Raw genomic sequence first — 15,503 nt, 5'->3', positions numbered from 1 at the left:
GGGCTAACATACTGTAGTTTGCTTCCAAAAGATAAAGAAGATGCCTGGAATTCTGTTAAACAGATTTCTGATTCGGCATTAGTAGCAATGTCTGATGTAGTAACAGTAAGGAATCACATATTCTCTCATATGCTAAGATGGCAGAGGCAGGATGTCATAGGAATGGCCAGACTCATTGAATTACAGTCCTTGCTGACTTGTCAGAGGATGTTGGGGGGTGTCTGTGGCTAATTCATTAACCTTTCTGAACCATCAGAGGCAGAGACTTGAAGATCCTCCCCATCCCTGGCCTTCACTCCTTTGCTGTTCCACCTTCCTATTTGTGTGTGTGTGTGTAATTTTCCACCTGGAAAACACATGGCGATAGATCAGAAAATGTGAAATCGCAAGTGCATTGTAAAAATTTAAATATCTTTGATTGCTTTGGAAGAGTTCTCACAGGCTTACATTACAGGCTAATGGTTGTGTTTCTATTACATTTGATTTCATGTAAGTAAAGCTCGCTGTTACTTGTCTTTATGAATGTATGGTTCATGTTAATGTTGTACAGATCTGATCATTTCAGAAACACATGTTCCTAAGGAGTTTATGGGGGTAGATATCAATAGTGACAAGTCTGGAATTTGTGGTTGCTGATTGGGATATTTACTTACATTTTTCTTTGCTATTTCTGCATGGCAGATTCTACTGATGGATTTTCTCTCTGGCAGTAGGTCCAAATGCATGCAGGGGTTCTTGGTAACTTAGTGATCTTGTTTTGTCATTGTTGATCACGGGGTACTCTAAAGCTTCACCACCTGAACAAATTTCTATGTCTTAGTATACAGTGTGCCCTCGCGCATTTGCGCATCAACACTTGTGAGTCCACCTCATTGCGGATTTTTGGTCGGCAGTCGCACGATTCGGTATGCGCATTCTATTGGCATTCTATTACTGCGCTGTGTTCCGTCAGTCTTGGACTTTCATGACACACAAAAGTGCTTTAAACAGTCAATAAGAGTGTGGAAAAAGGTAATACAGACAGAAGGTGGTTTAATATCAGTGTGGGGAGGGTTCATAAACGTTTAAATTACCGTAAATAATAAGATGAATAGATTGCCATCTCAATCGCGGATTCCTTTATTGTGTGTGATTCCTGGAACACATTCCCCAATTAACCCTTCTATTATTTTCTGTCGTCACACAAGGAGTCAACGATCCCACGATCCCAACATAGTTCCAAGTGTTATTAAACTTCGTCTTTACTAACCGTCCTGATCAAAAGACCCCATATGGACATTAATGACACATTATGTGCTCAAAATTCAATTTTAGATTTTACATGAACATTGAAGTATTTGAATAGTGTGTTTGCCAGTGGTTTGGTTTGGGGTGTGGCGTCAAGGCTGGGAGCTCTATTCAGGCTGTTTAAAGGTTAACAGAGGACACATTCATACCGATTGGGCTCGGCCCCAAGGCTTTGCAGGGTCTGGTAAGGCTCTGAGAGCTGGATTGAAGGACAGGTCACCAGGCCTCCATTAAATATCATTTTAATTTGCAGTTACATTCAGGCCAGCCTGACAATATTTTGATGCTCTTTGACATACAGTATGTTCAGAAAGTTAATTTTCTCCCAAAGATTTTTGGCATCTTTTCATTCACATTTGGTTTTTGGTGTTTGTACATATTACAGTACATAAGTACATATTTTCTTCAGCTTAAATTTTTTTTGAGTTGTACTCCTGTCACAGTCTGTATCCTCTCTGCTGGTGCGATGTGAATTATGTGTTACACTCTTTTTCAGACGCTCTTCCCTTTTAACATTTACTCAACTGTGTCATGATTGAGACTTTTTCCCATGTCGACCTAAAGCTTTACAAAGATGCTCTGTCACAGTCAGAGTGAAGGATGTACTAAAATTTACGTATGCTCCGCTGCAGCATAGCGTAGCTACAGATGGTGGATGTTTGTGGTTTTCATTGGCCTGAACTAGGAATTCATCAAAATACAGTGGTACCTCTACTTACGAAATTAATTGGTTCCGGAAGAAATTACGTAAGTACAAAATTACGTAAGTAGAGACGCGTTTTCCATGCAAATGTCCTAATCCGTTCCAAGCCCCCAAAAATTCCGACATAAATGTTTTATAAAGCATAAAAATGCATCAAATCATGTAACAAATACATGTTACGATTAGATTATTACACAATAAGAGTTGTATATAATGTAAAAAACAAAGAATAAAAATAAAAATGATGGTCATTTACCTTTTTACTGCTGTCCTCATTGTTTTGGCCTGTTTGGTTCATGCGCTCTTGCCTAACGATGCCAAACAACATAGTGAATTCCAGTCCTCCATTTGAACTTCTCCAACCACCTACGCGATGCCTTAAACTCCTTAAACTTCCTTTTGTTTTAATAACGTGGCGATTGTAGATGCATTACGGCCATATTCTTTGGCGAGATCAACCAAATGCATCCCTTTTTCATGCTTTTCTATTATCTCTTGCTTTGTTTTTATGGACAAACTCTTTTCTTCGTCTTTTCCTCTTTTCTCCATCTCTTTCTCAGGGTCCATAGCGAATACTCAAAATGTTAATATATTTACATAAAACTATCAGAACATGTCATGGGTCGAGGGCTGAATGACGAGGACCCTGCGTAAACAACGATCTAGCTCCACACAGAGGTCCCTGTTAGCCAATGGGATGCCAGGAAGATACTAGGTAATAGCCAGTGGCAGAGCAGCTATGAGAATGTTGCGTTCAGGAACCTGTGAGAGCTGCGAATATCAGCCTATACTGTATTTTTACCTTTCATAACTTGAAATTTCTTTTGTAACTAGAGGTAATATTTTCTTGTTGAGAAATCTCGTAAGTATAAAATTTTGTAAGTAGACATTCGTAAGTAGATTTACCACTGTATGAATATACAAATGTTTTTCAGTATCTTTTGTGTCTAGGTTTCCACACTGACTTCTGTTGTTGCAGCTTCTTTCAGCATCAGTCATGAACAAATCAGGTTATTAGGCCATGTACTTGTAGCTCAAAGCTAAATGTGTAATGTTATAAAGACTCACATGCTACACTTTCTTTTGAATCAAATGATCCTGCTGATAATGTAGTGGCTAACTAATAAACCAACAATCACACAAGCAACAGGCAGTCAATTTACCGGATGGTCTCCTCCACATCTGTCTGAGTCGCTATTGACGCTTGTCATGCTTGCCTCGGTCACATGGCTACCTTCTTAAGGGGGCCGCTCTGGTTGGTAACACAGAATACATTACAGCTAAAATTACTCCCAAGTAATTACTCCCAACTCCCAAGCTTGCATAACGAACAAAAAACTAGAACCAAGTCAGTCACAGACTGCAACATCCCTGAATTCAAAATTTTACCCTGACCTACTTGCATAGGTCAAAAATCAAAGCTAGTGCTCTGACCTACTGTCATTACTCAAAGCACTAGCTTTGATTTATGGTCTTACTCACACTGGCTATCTTATCCAGTTGCTGAGTGTGCAAAAGTTGAAATTTGACCTTGACCTAGTTTTCTCAAGGTCAAGGTCATGATCTCATTTTCATCCCCTTTGCTGCCTGAGTAATGTGCTTTTTGTTTTATCTTGCTATCTGCAACAGTTACGAAGATATTTGGTGGACTACGAACAGATGGACGGACAGATGAACAGATAAACACAAACACTGACAATTGCAACATATCACCAGTTTGAAACGCTTTTGTGTTAAGTGTTCCATTGATATCCAGCACTACTGGCCAAACTATGAACATCTGCCTACAATAACTGTCTATTATGTGTGCATGCATTTCTGCAAGCATTTATTTGCTGCATGTGCCTTGTGAGGTAGAGAAGATGTGAAGAGGAATTTGAGGCTTTTATGATTTACAGTTTGTTCTCATATGCTATTAGAGAACTATTTTGGCCCTAGCAGAGTTAACTGGATTAAGGGGAAGCTAAAATCTTACTTCTTCTTTTTCAGCAACTAGAATTTATGGGTTATGTGTGTAGTAGTCGGTGCCCTGTGGTTAAAAAAAGGGGAATCAAAATCCAGCCTGTTGAATGAAGGCAGATATGAAGTCATTCTGCAACAAACCCTTTACTATTCGCTATGAAAATGTAAACATCTGTCATAGAAAATACAGCAAAAATTGATGTAATTACATTTAATTGTATTGCATTTCACTGCATTGTGTCATTTTCAGAGCCCTGGGGTGTTGGGTGGAGGGGTCACCTGCCTCTACCTTCTTAGACGAAGAGCAGGATCAGATCGTTCTGTTGTTCAGCCTCAGGGCTCCTTTGTTAAAAGCACTCTAGCTGATAGATAACAGCACAGAACAAAAGAAACAAGGTTCTAATGGCCTGTTCGCTTCTTCTCTCCATATAAGATACGATCTGTCCATCTGGCGGTCTGTCAACCCCAACTGTTTTTGCTTTCACTGGAGTCCACTGTTAAAACGTTTGACAGGTCAAATGTACTTAATTAGTACCAATAAGAACTGTATTTTGGCTTTAATTCTCTTTTTTCTTTTCACATTAAATGTGCTCAGAACCAGGAATTTATAACATTAACTTATAACTCATAATTAAATATTTTTTAAAAATAAAAAAAATGTTGGGCTATATTTAGAAATAATGTATTCCATTAATTTTTTTAAAGAACAATGCCTTCATTTATCCCACAATGTCCCCTTTGTAAGAAATTCTTTTCACTCTCAACACAGAAACAGTTAAGTGAGAGCATGGTAAAGTGATAAATGTTGAGCCAAACACAGCGAGGCCCTGGGAGAAGTTTTTAGGGCTTTGATGCTTTGCTCAATGGCACTTTTGCAGGACCTGAGCTATCAGTCCGTGTTCCACTCGTGAACCGGCCACCCTTCAGTGCCCAGTCAAATGGGCAACAAGAAACCCTTTTTGCTGTTCATTCTTCACACCACTGGAGGGATATTTCTCAGTTCCTTGAACAACAATGCAAAAATCTTTGTTATTTTTAAGTGCTGAACAACAGGAAAACCTGTTTGCATTGATTCAATTCAATGGGAATGTGTGTGTGTGTGTGTGTGTGTGTGTGTGTGTGTGTGTGTGTGTGTGTGTGTGTGTGTGTGTGTGTGTGTGTGTGTGTTAGACGGTAGAGAAGCATGGATCATCCTCCCTCTCATTGTTGATGGTGATTGCTTTTTTCAAGTTTATGATCTCTGCAGTTTTTCAGCAGTGGAGTCTGCAGTGCCATACCCAGGAGAGAAATTGTGTGTCTGGGTGTGTGCTTGCGCATGTGCATTTGTACATGTACTGTACGACATGTGTGTGTCAGACTCCCAAGCATGGGGAGAAAATACCCCTGTCCTCGTTTCTATGGTAACGCTTCATGTCGGCAGAATGGGTGTGATTCAGGCTTTCAGGGTTCAGGCAGTATTAGAACACACACATGCACACTAGCAGTACAATTAGTCTCCTGTTGGAAGCTGCGCTGGTAGCGGAACTGGCGTTTGGGTGGATGAATGTAGAGGAGGTGTGGTGTGTTTGTGTGTGCGCGCTTGGGAAGTACAGATATAACAGAGTTTCTGTGAGACAGAAACACAACATTATGTCCTTATAATCTTGTATTTTAGCGCAGCCTCCCACACGTACATGCGGACATACCATTGACATGTATCGCATATGCAGCTCGGTGTGTGTGGGTGTGTGTGGGTGTGTGTGTTTCAGCCTTAGTGTCATCTATCTGGGTCCTGACTGATCAGCAGAAAGCAATTCCTGCTGTCAGTCGAGGTGAAGATAATGGATGCAGAACTCAGAATAATACAGTCTTTATGTCTGCCTTCTGTAGAGTATATCCTTGCTTAGCTTTGAATAAATACTGCATAATAACTTTCCATATGAAATATTTAATCAGTATTGGGAGCTTGAGGCACATCAGTGTGATAAATGATATGAGGACAGATATGAACCTGCAGAGTTCATTTATTGCATAAAGGCCAATTCTTTACACACTGTGTGCATGCAGACAAATAACATTGAAGGAGTGAATTCCACTACTCTTTTAACCCACTCCTCGTTCTATCAGTCTGTCTAAAGGCTTCTCTTGGATGAAGAGGAGCTCCTGCTGAGGAGCTGTGAAGCCTGCTAGAATCAATAATATAGTAATATAGTGTCAGGAGGAGGAGGGGTGTTGAAAGTAGGGGGTAGGAGGAGGAGGAGGCTCAATCATGCGTGTCTAGAGTGAGAAGTGAGAAAATCAAAGCTGTATCTCTTTCTTTCTCTTTCACTCTTTCTTCCTCTCCTTTTCTTTCTCCCTTTCTTACTCTTTCTCACTCTTGCTTTCTATTTTCTACTCTCATCCTCTTTCTCTCATCCTCTCGTCCTGTCCCTTTTCTTCCCCATAAACTCCTCCATTTTTCTCCATCACCGCTCAGTACTTCTTGATGAATATTGAGAACTGTTTGTTGCACATTACAATGACACGATCAGTGTGGTGACTGGTCTTCCTTCGACAGCGTTCATGTTTAATGGATGAGCGTAAAGCCTTCCTTTGCTGCTTTAACTTTATTAGCCTGCAGAAAATCCTCAAGTCATGTCTTTGCTAATGTCTCTAATGCATATATTTATACCCACAGCCCATTTGACTGTTATCATATTTAATATGCTGCATTAGCACTGCATCCATCCATCCTTTACATCAGCACAGTATAAAGAGGATTGGCAGTACTTTGATGCCCTGCTTAGTAGATTTGGGTTGGTTCCCTTTGTCTACAGCTGAAGCAGTCAGAACACTGTAGTTTGTAACAGACATTTTTAGTATCTCTGTATATGGAATAAATACCAATTTCTCTTTTTGCAACCCTACCTGTAGTTTTTAGCACCTTTGCTTTTTTGACTTGCCTCTCAATATGGAGTTAAATTGAAGTCATTTGTCAAGAAAATGAGACACCACTCGTCACGTCATCAGTCGATAAATTGGGAATGTGAGGGAGAAATGGGTTTGGGTGGGAAAAAGTCCAATTAATGTTAAAGGAGTGGCAATAATTCAAAGCTTTGTCCCTTAATTCTGATCCACTCTAAAATTTAATGGGCTCTTCCTTTGTACATTCTCCATGCTGTCAGTTTCATGGTCATCTGTCATGCACTGAAAAAAGCCCTAACTTCTAATGTTCAGACAATTCCTTAATCCGCCACTTTTATCCACACCCAACCAAATAATATTAGTTTCTCCGTGATACAATCCCTACCCTCTTATCAAGTTTAATCACAATCTGATATGGAGTCCATGTGTGACAGGCTGAAAACAAACTCTTGTCTCATAATGCCAAAGAAAGTGAAGGAAAATTCTTGGATACTTCACTACCATCAAATAGTTTTTGTGTATTCCTGACTAGAGCCAGGCACCAGTGAAAACTTACCTGAAACCACAACAGAGAGAACAAGAGAGAGAACATCTTATTCTCTATGTGTCATGGGATTTTCCAGAACACCAGAGTGGATCAGAGGAGCTCAGATACTAGAGCATTTCACTGAAAATGTGAGAAAGGAAAGATAGGAGGGAAAAGTGGTGCTGAATAGGCATAGTGTTAAACTGAGCTCATGACTTTACACAATAAAGATAATTTCTTTGCACACTCTGAAGCTTGAAATAGGGGAAATCAGCTGTTAATCGTTTGATCTTGGAACAAGACTAAATAAAACAATATTGATCTGTTTGTGTAGAATTTGACACAACCTTTATTGTGATATCCTCCACCCGTTTTCAGTAGAAATAAAATAAAAACCTATGGTAATAAAAAAAAAGTTATATTTGGGTGGTCTTGAGATGACAAATCCACTGACAAAGAAAAACCCAGACTGAAATATGGTGCTTGCACAGCAAACATGTGCTGCCATTGACTGGGACAGGTGTGGACATGCGTGCTGATTTGAAACAGTGGACAGAAGTGTGACAGATGGTGTGGATATGGAGACGTCTGTGTTTTGTGTGGTGTTGCTGACCAAAACTCTGTGCACACTCCCCCCTTAAATCTAATAGGATGATAAACCTTTTTTATACAAGCTGGCAATTTTAGGACAACCATTTTCCATTGATCATGAAATGGATCTCCTCTGTATATTAGGGTACACATGACCACATTTCCATGTGACATGAAGAAACTCCAACACCATTTTTTACTTCCTGATTAAAGAGTTATCTGGAGTCATCTGAGGACCAATCAGCTTGTTTCATCATGTGAATCAGCACTCGGGTTTATTTCCCTCAACCAGTCTGGTTTGATTCTGCCCACTGCGTCTGTCATGAGTTTTTTGTGATGGATGGGCACACACCTTCTGTGTGAAATTACTAAAGCTGTGGTGATCTTTCTGTCTGATTCGCCTTGAGTCAGTCTGTCATAGTCTTTCACCATTGCAGCTGCTGGTCATTTGTAGAACACCCTGATATTAGCAATCCTTGCTATCAAAGTTAGCTTGTTAAACAGTACCAGATTGCCTATGCCTGTGGTTTGGTAGGTTTTATGTTGTGTTACTGACTGAACAGATTTTGTGATTAATTGCAGAGATTAGTGTTAATACCACTGTTAACACAAAGGTACACAGACAGGGCAGTTTTTTTCAGTGTTCACACTACTGACAGACAACCCTTGGTAACCATGCTTGTAATACTGTGACTGATCATCAGTACACCTATTCACCTACATCACTGGTCTTGGAGCTTTGAATGATAGTTTTCCTCTGATTTTTTCTCTTTGATACACTTAAGACAGCACAGGTACTTTCACACGCCTATCATGATTGCCCACTACCTGTGATCACACAGGGGTTGAGAAAACAAAAAAAATACAGTGTGATAGATATGTTATGTGCAACCCGACATCTTGTTTGCACTTCCTCGTTGGTCTTTGTTCTGAGAGTTACTTATCTGCTGGAACCAGATGCGAGTGACGCATTAGAAATCTGCTACCCCATTCTCTACATCTTCCTCTGTAAATCAAACGTTTTACTGTGGGCATCAAGTCAACAGGCGGCATTGGTTTTGTACAATCACAGGTGTCAGTCACCTCTGCTACAGGTCTGCATTGATAAATAGGCTATATATTGGGTATCCAAAATTTGATTTGCATTTGTACTACCGTGACACAGAAACGTCTGTGTCTCTTTTTTCCACAGCAAATGTGTTGCCACCAAAAATACAAGACAAAATGAAAACATTTTTGAGATGAAAACTTTTGGAAAAAGAATGTACCGGTAGATTTTACATTTTGTTAGAACTTTAGCTTATCAGATGAGAAGCTCTTGGAAAACATCTTTAAGCATTTGCATCAATGTTTCTACACTACCACAGTGGAAATGTTATTACTTATTACAGAGACAGAATAGATCTTCATCTTACAGCAGGTAAGGGAGACAGACATAAGATCTTGGTTAAGACCAGGTAAAGGATTTCTTAGTACAATGTCTTCCCCAACACCTTGGGTGTACAGTTTTTAATTTAGTTGTATTGGTTAGATAAACCCAACAAATGATGTCATATTTTCTGCCCTCTTTTAAATCAAAGATGAGGTAATGCAATATGTATAGGACAGATGGTTATGGCAAGACAGGAGGGGGGTTCTTTCTTGTTGTATAAGCCTATTTTTCATGGCATCAGCAGTAATTTGTAGAGAAGAGTCGAACCATCCGGTCATGCAAGTTCAAACAACTATATTCTATCTGGCTGCTATGAAATATTTAAGTTTACTGACCTTCTTGTCTTTCGTACTGATAGACTCACCTTCCTTTTAATCATATGTGTTTGTAATAGGTTTACAGTCACATCTTTAAAAAATGGGCATATTGAACAGAAATACTATTGGATAATTGCTTGGAATTAATGGAACTTGGGCAAGACGGTGGCGCAGTTTGTAGCACTATTGCCGCACAGCAAGGCGGTTCTGGGTTCATGTCCTGCTCTGTATGGAGTTTGAATGTTCTCCCCGTGTCTGCATGGGTTATCTCAGGGTTCTCCACCTTCCTTCCACCTCCAAAAACTTGCACTTCAGGTTAATGGGCTGGCTTCAAAGTGTCCGTAGGTGTGAGTGTGTGCGTGCATGGTTGTTTGTCTCTGTGTGGCTCCTCGGTGCACTGGCGTCGCGCCCAGAGTTTCTCCCACCTCACACCCTAAGCCAGCAGGGATAGGCCCCAGCTCCACTTGACCCACCACAGCGGTAATTAAATTTTCTTTGTACTGCCCCTTACTAAGGAAATTTAATTACTGTATGTAAAAACATGAGTGTAAGTACTGTAATGTCAGTTGGGTTGTAGCTGGTTTGTGTTCTATTGTAATACCCATGATGCATTGCCCATGATGTCCTTATTTAAAAACACACTGGAACACTAGCTAGCTTTAAGGGCTAGTGTGGAAATTACAAGTCAAAGTTCCACTTTGGTTTTCATGACTGGAGTGGACCTAAACCCTTACCACCAGTTGAACCTGCATAAATACTACTTTCACTGGCACCTCCAGATTAAATTGTTAACTTTCTAGCCCTTCTGGCTGTTTTTTTAATCTTTTCACTTCTCACCTCAACTACACTGCAGCGCTGTTGAAACCTATGCTTCAGGGCTGTCACTTTTACCATACTGTAAGGTCTTATTGATGTCTGAAGACTTTGGCATTTTGTCAAAGCCCTGAGGAGCATTGCTTTCTGTTATAATCTTACTGTACCTCTAAAAGTTGACTCAATGGAAAACTGTACTGAAAGTTCTGTTCCTAACTAAAGCACACATGGAAAGGGCGGAACCTTTCTCAGATTCAGATTCAGAATACGTGTATTTTACTCACAATGAATTGTAGTCACAAGACCAATGACTTGGTAAGGTGGTCCTTGTAAGGCTAAATATGTTCGTTTTTCTTTGTGTCACAGGAGACGCTCCAGCAGTTGGTCATGATGCCTTTACCAAATGTGTTGGTCCTGGGCCGGAACCCTCTCACTGGTAGGTGTTGTTGTACCTAACAATATAAGCACAACAATATTCCTCCCTATATATTTCATAGTATCCAATAACATGAACATATGTCTGCTATTAATTAACTTCATCTGTCCAATGTGATGTCCAAAGCTTAAGTTTTTACCTATTAAACGGTTTTGACAGCACAGTTAAAATTGAACCACAGCGTAACTTCTCTGCTGCAGTAGAAGACAAATAAATGAAGGCAAGTCAAGTCAGCAGACTTCTTTTCTCTGAAGTTAGTCATTTTGCATCAAGAGTTTGACCTTCTGATCTGAGCCATGCAATCTGATAGGTCTCAGCAACTTGAAAAGAAACTAACTTTTGAACGCTTGACCTCTGCAGCCCCAAAGTGTTATGTGATATTCCAATGTGACCTTGATGAAGCCACCATGGAGTATACAAGGCAATCATTACAAAGCCTCATTGATAAGCTGCTAATAAATCCACTACAAAGTAATTGCATCGTTTTTCAAAATTTGGAGTAGATTGTCCATACAAATATTCCCAGATGTTGTAGTAGAGCCCAGGTGCAACTTTGAGAAGTTACCTTTTTACAAAGAAAAAGTGTTGGTTGAGTCACTTCAGTTGCCTTCATTGAATTTCACCAATTCAGTTTGCTGCTTTTTTTTTACAGTTTCCATCCCTTTTTAATGGTTGTCTTTCCCGAGGGAGTAAATTGAGTGTAACTTTTCCTTTGAGGGAATTCAAATCCCCATCTGCCCCGTCAGAGTAATGAAAATCTTTTTAAACGGGTTATAATTTAATTTAAGTCTGCTTGACCCATTAGTTTTGACTTTATTACTGCATTATTTTAACATTTTCATTGTTGTTATTCTACAAATATGTGCAAGTAGTGAGTATTAGTAAAGTTAACACACACACACACACACACTGCATCTGTGTGTGGACCAGAGCAGGCAGAAAACATTTAATGGTGTTCCTCAGGGTTTCCTTTGCCCTTTGCCCTCCAGCTTATCTTATAATTAGTCACTTAGACCAGCGGTGGCTGTGGTGTTGGGTTGTGGGGCTCAGCGGCTGCCAGCTGAAAGCCATCCACCATGTGACTTTTTTCCCTTCTAAATACACATGTGCATTTAGTTGGTAGACGGGGGAGGGGTGTCTCCAAAAACAGTGAACAGTGGGAATGCACTGTAGTGCCCTCAGCACCCAACCCCCACCAGGCTTTCAATGACCTCAGTCTGCCTTGTATATAAAGTTCATACACAGTGAGATGAACTGACACATATATACTCTTGTGCATGCAACTTGTGTTTCAACATGACATATACACACACACACACACACACACACACACACACACACACACACACACACACACACACACACACACACACACACACACACACAATAACTCCCCTGTGTAGTGTCTTCTAAATCCTGTGAAGTTTCTCCACAGCACTGCTCTGATTATCTGAAAGTTGGTGTCCTCACAAAATGTTGGAAAATCAGTTTTAATCTGTCTGATTTATTTGCCATATTTATTTACTTGTCCCTTTCTTGCAGACATTTGTCATCATTATTGAAGGAATTAATTGTGCAGCAGCAATAGATCACAAAAACATCCCGTCTCTTATTTACTCTCTCTGTCAGGTAGATTGCTGAGATCCTGACAGATATTTGTTTTATAATGATGCATTTTATGAAGGAACGTGCTAAACATGTATGACATGAATTCAAATCTATTTAGATACCATCTTAAGTAGTTCAAAGACTGTTGGCAAGTGATTGGAAAGCAGTCAGATATTTGTTTTTGTTTTTTTATGACAAAATTTTCCCAGTTTACAGGTTTTTGTGTAAAGGCTGACTGGGTTATGTGCTTTATTCATGACACCGACCTCAGTCGAGGCTGTCTGTCTTTGACATTCAGTTGTACTGTATTAAGCACAAATGTGCTCAAATAATCTAAAAATAAGTTTCAGCCAACTCTAATCTTCTCCCCTTCTTGAGATCGAGTGAATAAGCTGTGGCACGCCATCAAAGCAGATTGAATTGCTTGCACTAGATTTAACAGTGACACACAGATCCTTAGTGACATAGGTCATCTTCAGCACCTTTTACAGAAATTTACCAAAATGGGATTCTACTGCCTAATTTCAGCCTTGCTGTTAAAAAAGGTGTGATGGAGGTCATTATTGTTGGAAGTAGTAACAAGTCCCTAATTGACGTCTGTGCGGCAGGACTGTGTGTGATGTTTTGATGATGTGTTATATGCTACCTTCAGCTTGGAGACTTACAAGGCAGCTCTTGGCATGCTTATGTTGTCTGTGTTTTGCACGTTATTCTTCTGCAGTACTTTTATTCATGCTTTCTTTGCTTGAACAATGTCAGCTTACTCTCTAACATCACACTTTGAGATTACTCGTTGTAAAATGGAGTTGTAGATGGGTGGTTGTGATTGATTGCACATGCACATGAACACCTTTTCCTTCCAACTCACATCCTCATATGCAGTTTTATAATAGGGTCACAGGAAGAAGAGTCAGTCACTCTCTGACCTCATGTTTCCTGCAAAGCATAAAGGAGGGAGGCGAGGCGGTGGAAAAGGAAGCCTAGATGAGCAAATACAAACTCATTGGACGTGCAGATGATTTCTAACAATGTTGGAGAAAGGAAGGAAGGATGGGTGGATGCATGTTACATGAAATTAATGGGTAAAATAAGCGTGAAGGACGAGATGAAGAAATGAGGACATCAGAGAGATGAGTGGCGCCTCCTTGAACCCTCCTTGATGCTTCTGCTGAAGAGAGATTTCATTTCTATTTTCAAGCTTGCCTGTTTGTCTTCCTCTGGCTTTCTTTCACTCTCTCGGTTTCCCTATTTTTATATCCCTTACCTCGTCTTTGTGGTGCTTGTGAACTGTGGTGCCTTCCCTCCTCTGCCTCTTTTTCTTTCATCTCTCCCACTTACTGGTTCTCCCTCTTGTTCTCCCTCTCAAGCTTTATGAATTATTTATCCTATGTGGTTCCTTATCTTTCCTATAGCTCCAGTAGATTTGCTGAGCTAAATCCCTTCCCTGACTAGATTATAGTCATGTGGCTCTAATAGTGTACCAGTAAGGCCTGCAGACGTGAGAATTATGTTTTACCTTCAGTCACCCTTTAAGGTCCAGATCCACTCATGTTCTTGTGATATGATTACTATTTATACTCTACTATTTTAATTTATTTGTACCTAACACAAATCAATAACATTTTTCCCTTGACTGGGAAATTTTTTTTCAAAATAATCAAATTGTTTTAGCGCTGGATGATGGAACATCTAAAAATCTGGATTAGGGATCTGATAAGGGCTGTGGATGACAGCCAATCACATAGCAGGAATAAACCTAACTATGACCAGACTTAATATTGGATTTTTCTGTAGACTGCAAGGCCAGTGATCATTATACATAAATACAGCCAAGGTGACAGTGTGATCCTTTCATTAAACACCTGTAGGACTAGCGGAACACATGGACAGAAATACACAGCAATGCTTAATTTGTATAGTGTTAAAGCAGATAAGGCACAGACACACACAGAAGAACATTTTTCTATCCTCTGCTTTTTTATATTTTCTTAAAATATAAGAATAAAACTATGTTCTTAACCAGTTTCTACATATGGTATTTCTGGGGAAGATTGATGGATGTGCAAGAAATTCAAGTTTTATTTGACCTTTTCCAAAATCTTATCAGTTGGAACACCCATCACACCCTGTCATTCATGTTTGGATGTTTGAGCAGTCCTGCAGGTGCACGTATTTAATCAAATTAGTTTTGGCTGTCAGACGAGTAAACCTCATCGTACCAGCAAGTGTTTATAAGTGTGCAGCTGTACATGGAAACATATAGAAAAAACATTCAGAAAGGATTGAGACACATAGTGAGTGTAATGATTTCCAGGAAGGTGTTTATAGCTTTGTTTTCATTTGTAGGATAGCTGTAGTTGACTTACAAAATATATTTTATTTTCCTGGCAATAGAACTAACAGAATTAGAGCAGAATTTCCATGTCGTAATAGAAACATCCAAACGTTAGCTGGATTTAATGGGTAAATCAACAGTGAAGTCACATACAGAGAGAAATGACTGCTGCAAAGCACCATTTCATTTCTTCACCAGCTGTTAGTCAAAATAACCTGCTGTGACATCACTAATTGTTCACCGCCAGAATGATAACATCAAGTTTCGTGTATAGAGAGCTATGTAGCAGTGGGTTTCTATTGTGTTGATTTTAAACTCCAGTGCATGATTTGGGCCTAAGATCATGTATTATAAATATAATATTAGGTGTCTGCTTAAAAGATAATTTATTTTACATCATGACCACATGACAGTCTCTTTTGGTCAGTAAAGAACTAACTTGTCTGTTTATTGATTTGGGACGAATGAGAGAAGGGACAGTGATTAAATAGTATGGAGGATTCTGATATTCTCAAATCCTACATTGTAATCTGTTTGATCGGGTAGAGACCATCAGTTTGAAGTGTGATAATTGATGATCAGATTTCTTGGCAGAGGAATGTGGTTGTAT

At 39.6% G+C, this 15,503-nt stretch overlaps 1 protein-coding gene across 13 annotated transcripts in view; it reads left to right on the top strand.

Annotated features, from left to right (window-relative positions):
• The window catches only part of LOC137603366 (girdin-like), a 57,751-nt gene that overhangs the window by 14,789 nt on the left and 27,459 nt on the right, over nt 1-15,503 (top strand). For all 13 annotated transcript variants that reach the window (XR_011037268.1, XM_068326737.1, XM_068326736.1 and 10 more), the window contains one exon: nt 10,881-10,950. Coding sequence is in view for 12 of the 13 variants with exons in the window: in XM_068326737.1 (XP_068182838.1) it covers nt 10,881-10,950 (70 nt within the window). In the remaining variant the exon portion in view is untranslated. The remainder of the gene's footprint in view (nt 1-10,880; nt 10,951-15,503) is intronic.

Source organism: Antennarius striatus, chromosome 11 (genome assembly GCF_040054535.1).
Source record: "Antennarius striatus isolate MH-2024 chromosome 11, ASM4005453v1, whole genome shotgun sequence".
Lineage (NCBI taxonomy): Eukaryota > Metazoa > Chordata > Actinopteri > Lophiiformes > Antennariidae > Antennarius > Antennarius striatus.
This window is presented reverse-complemented; position numbering and strand designations above follow the sequence as displayed.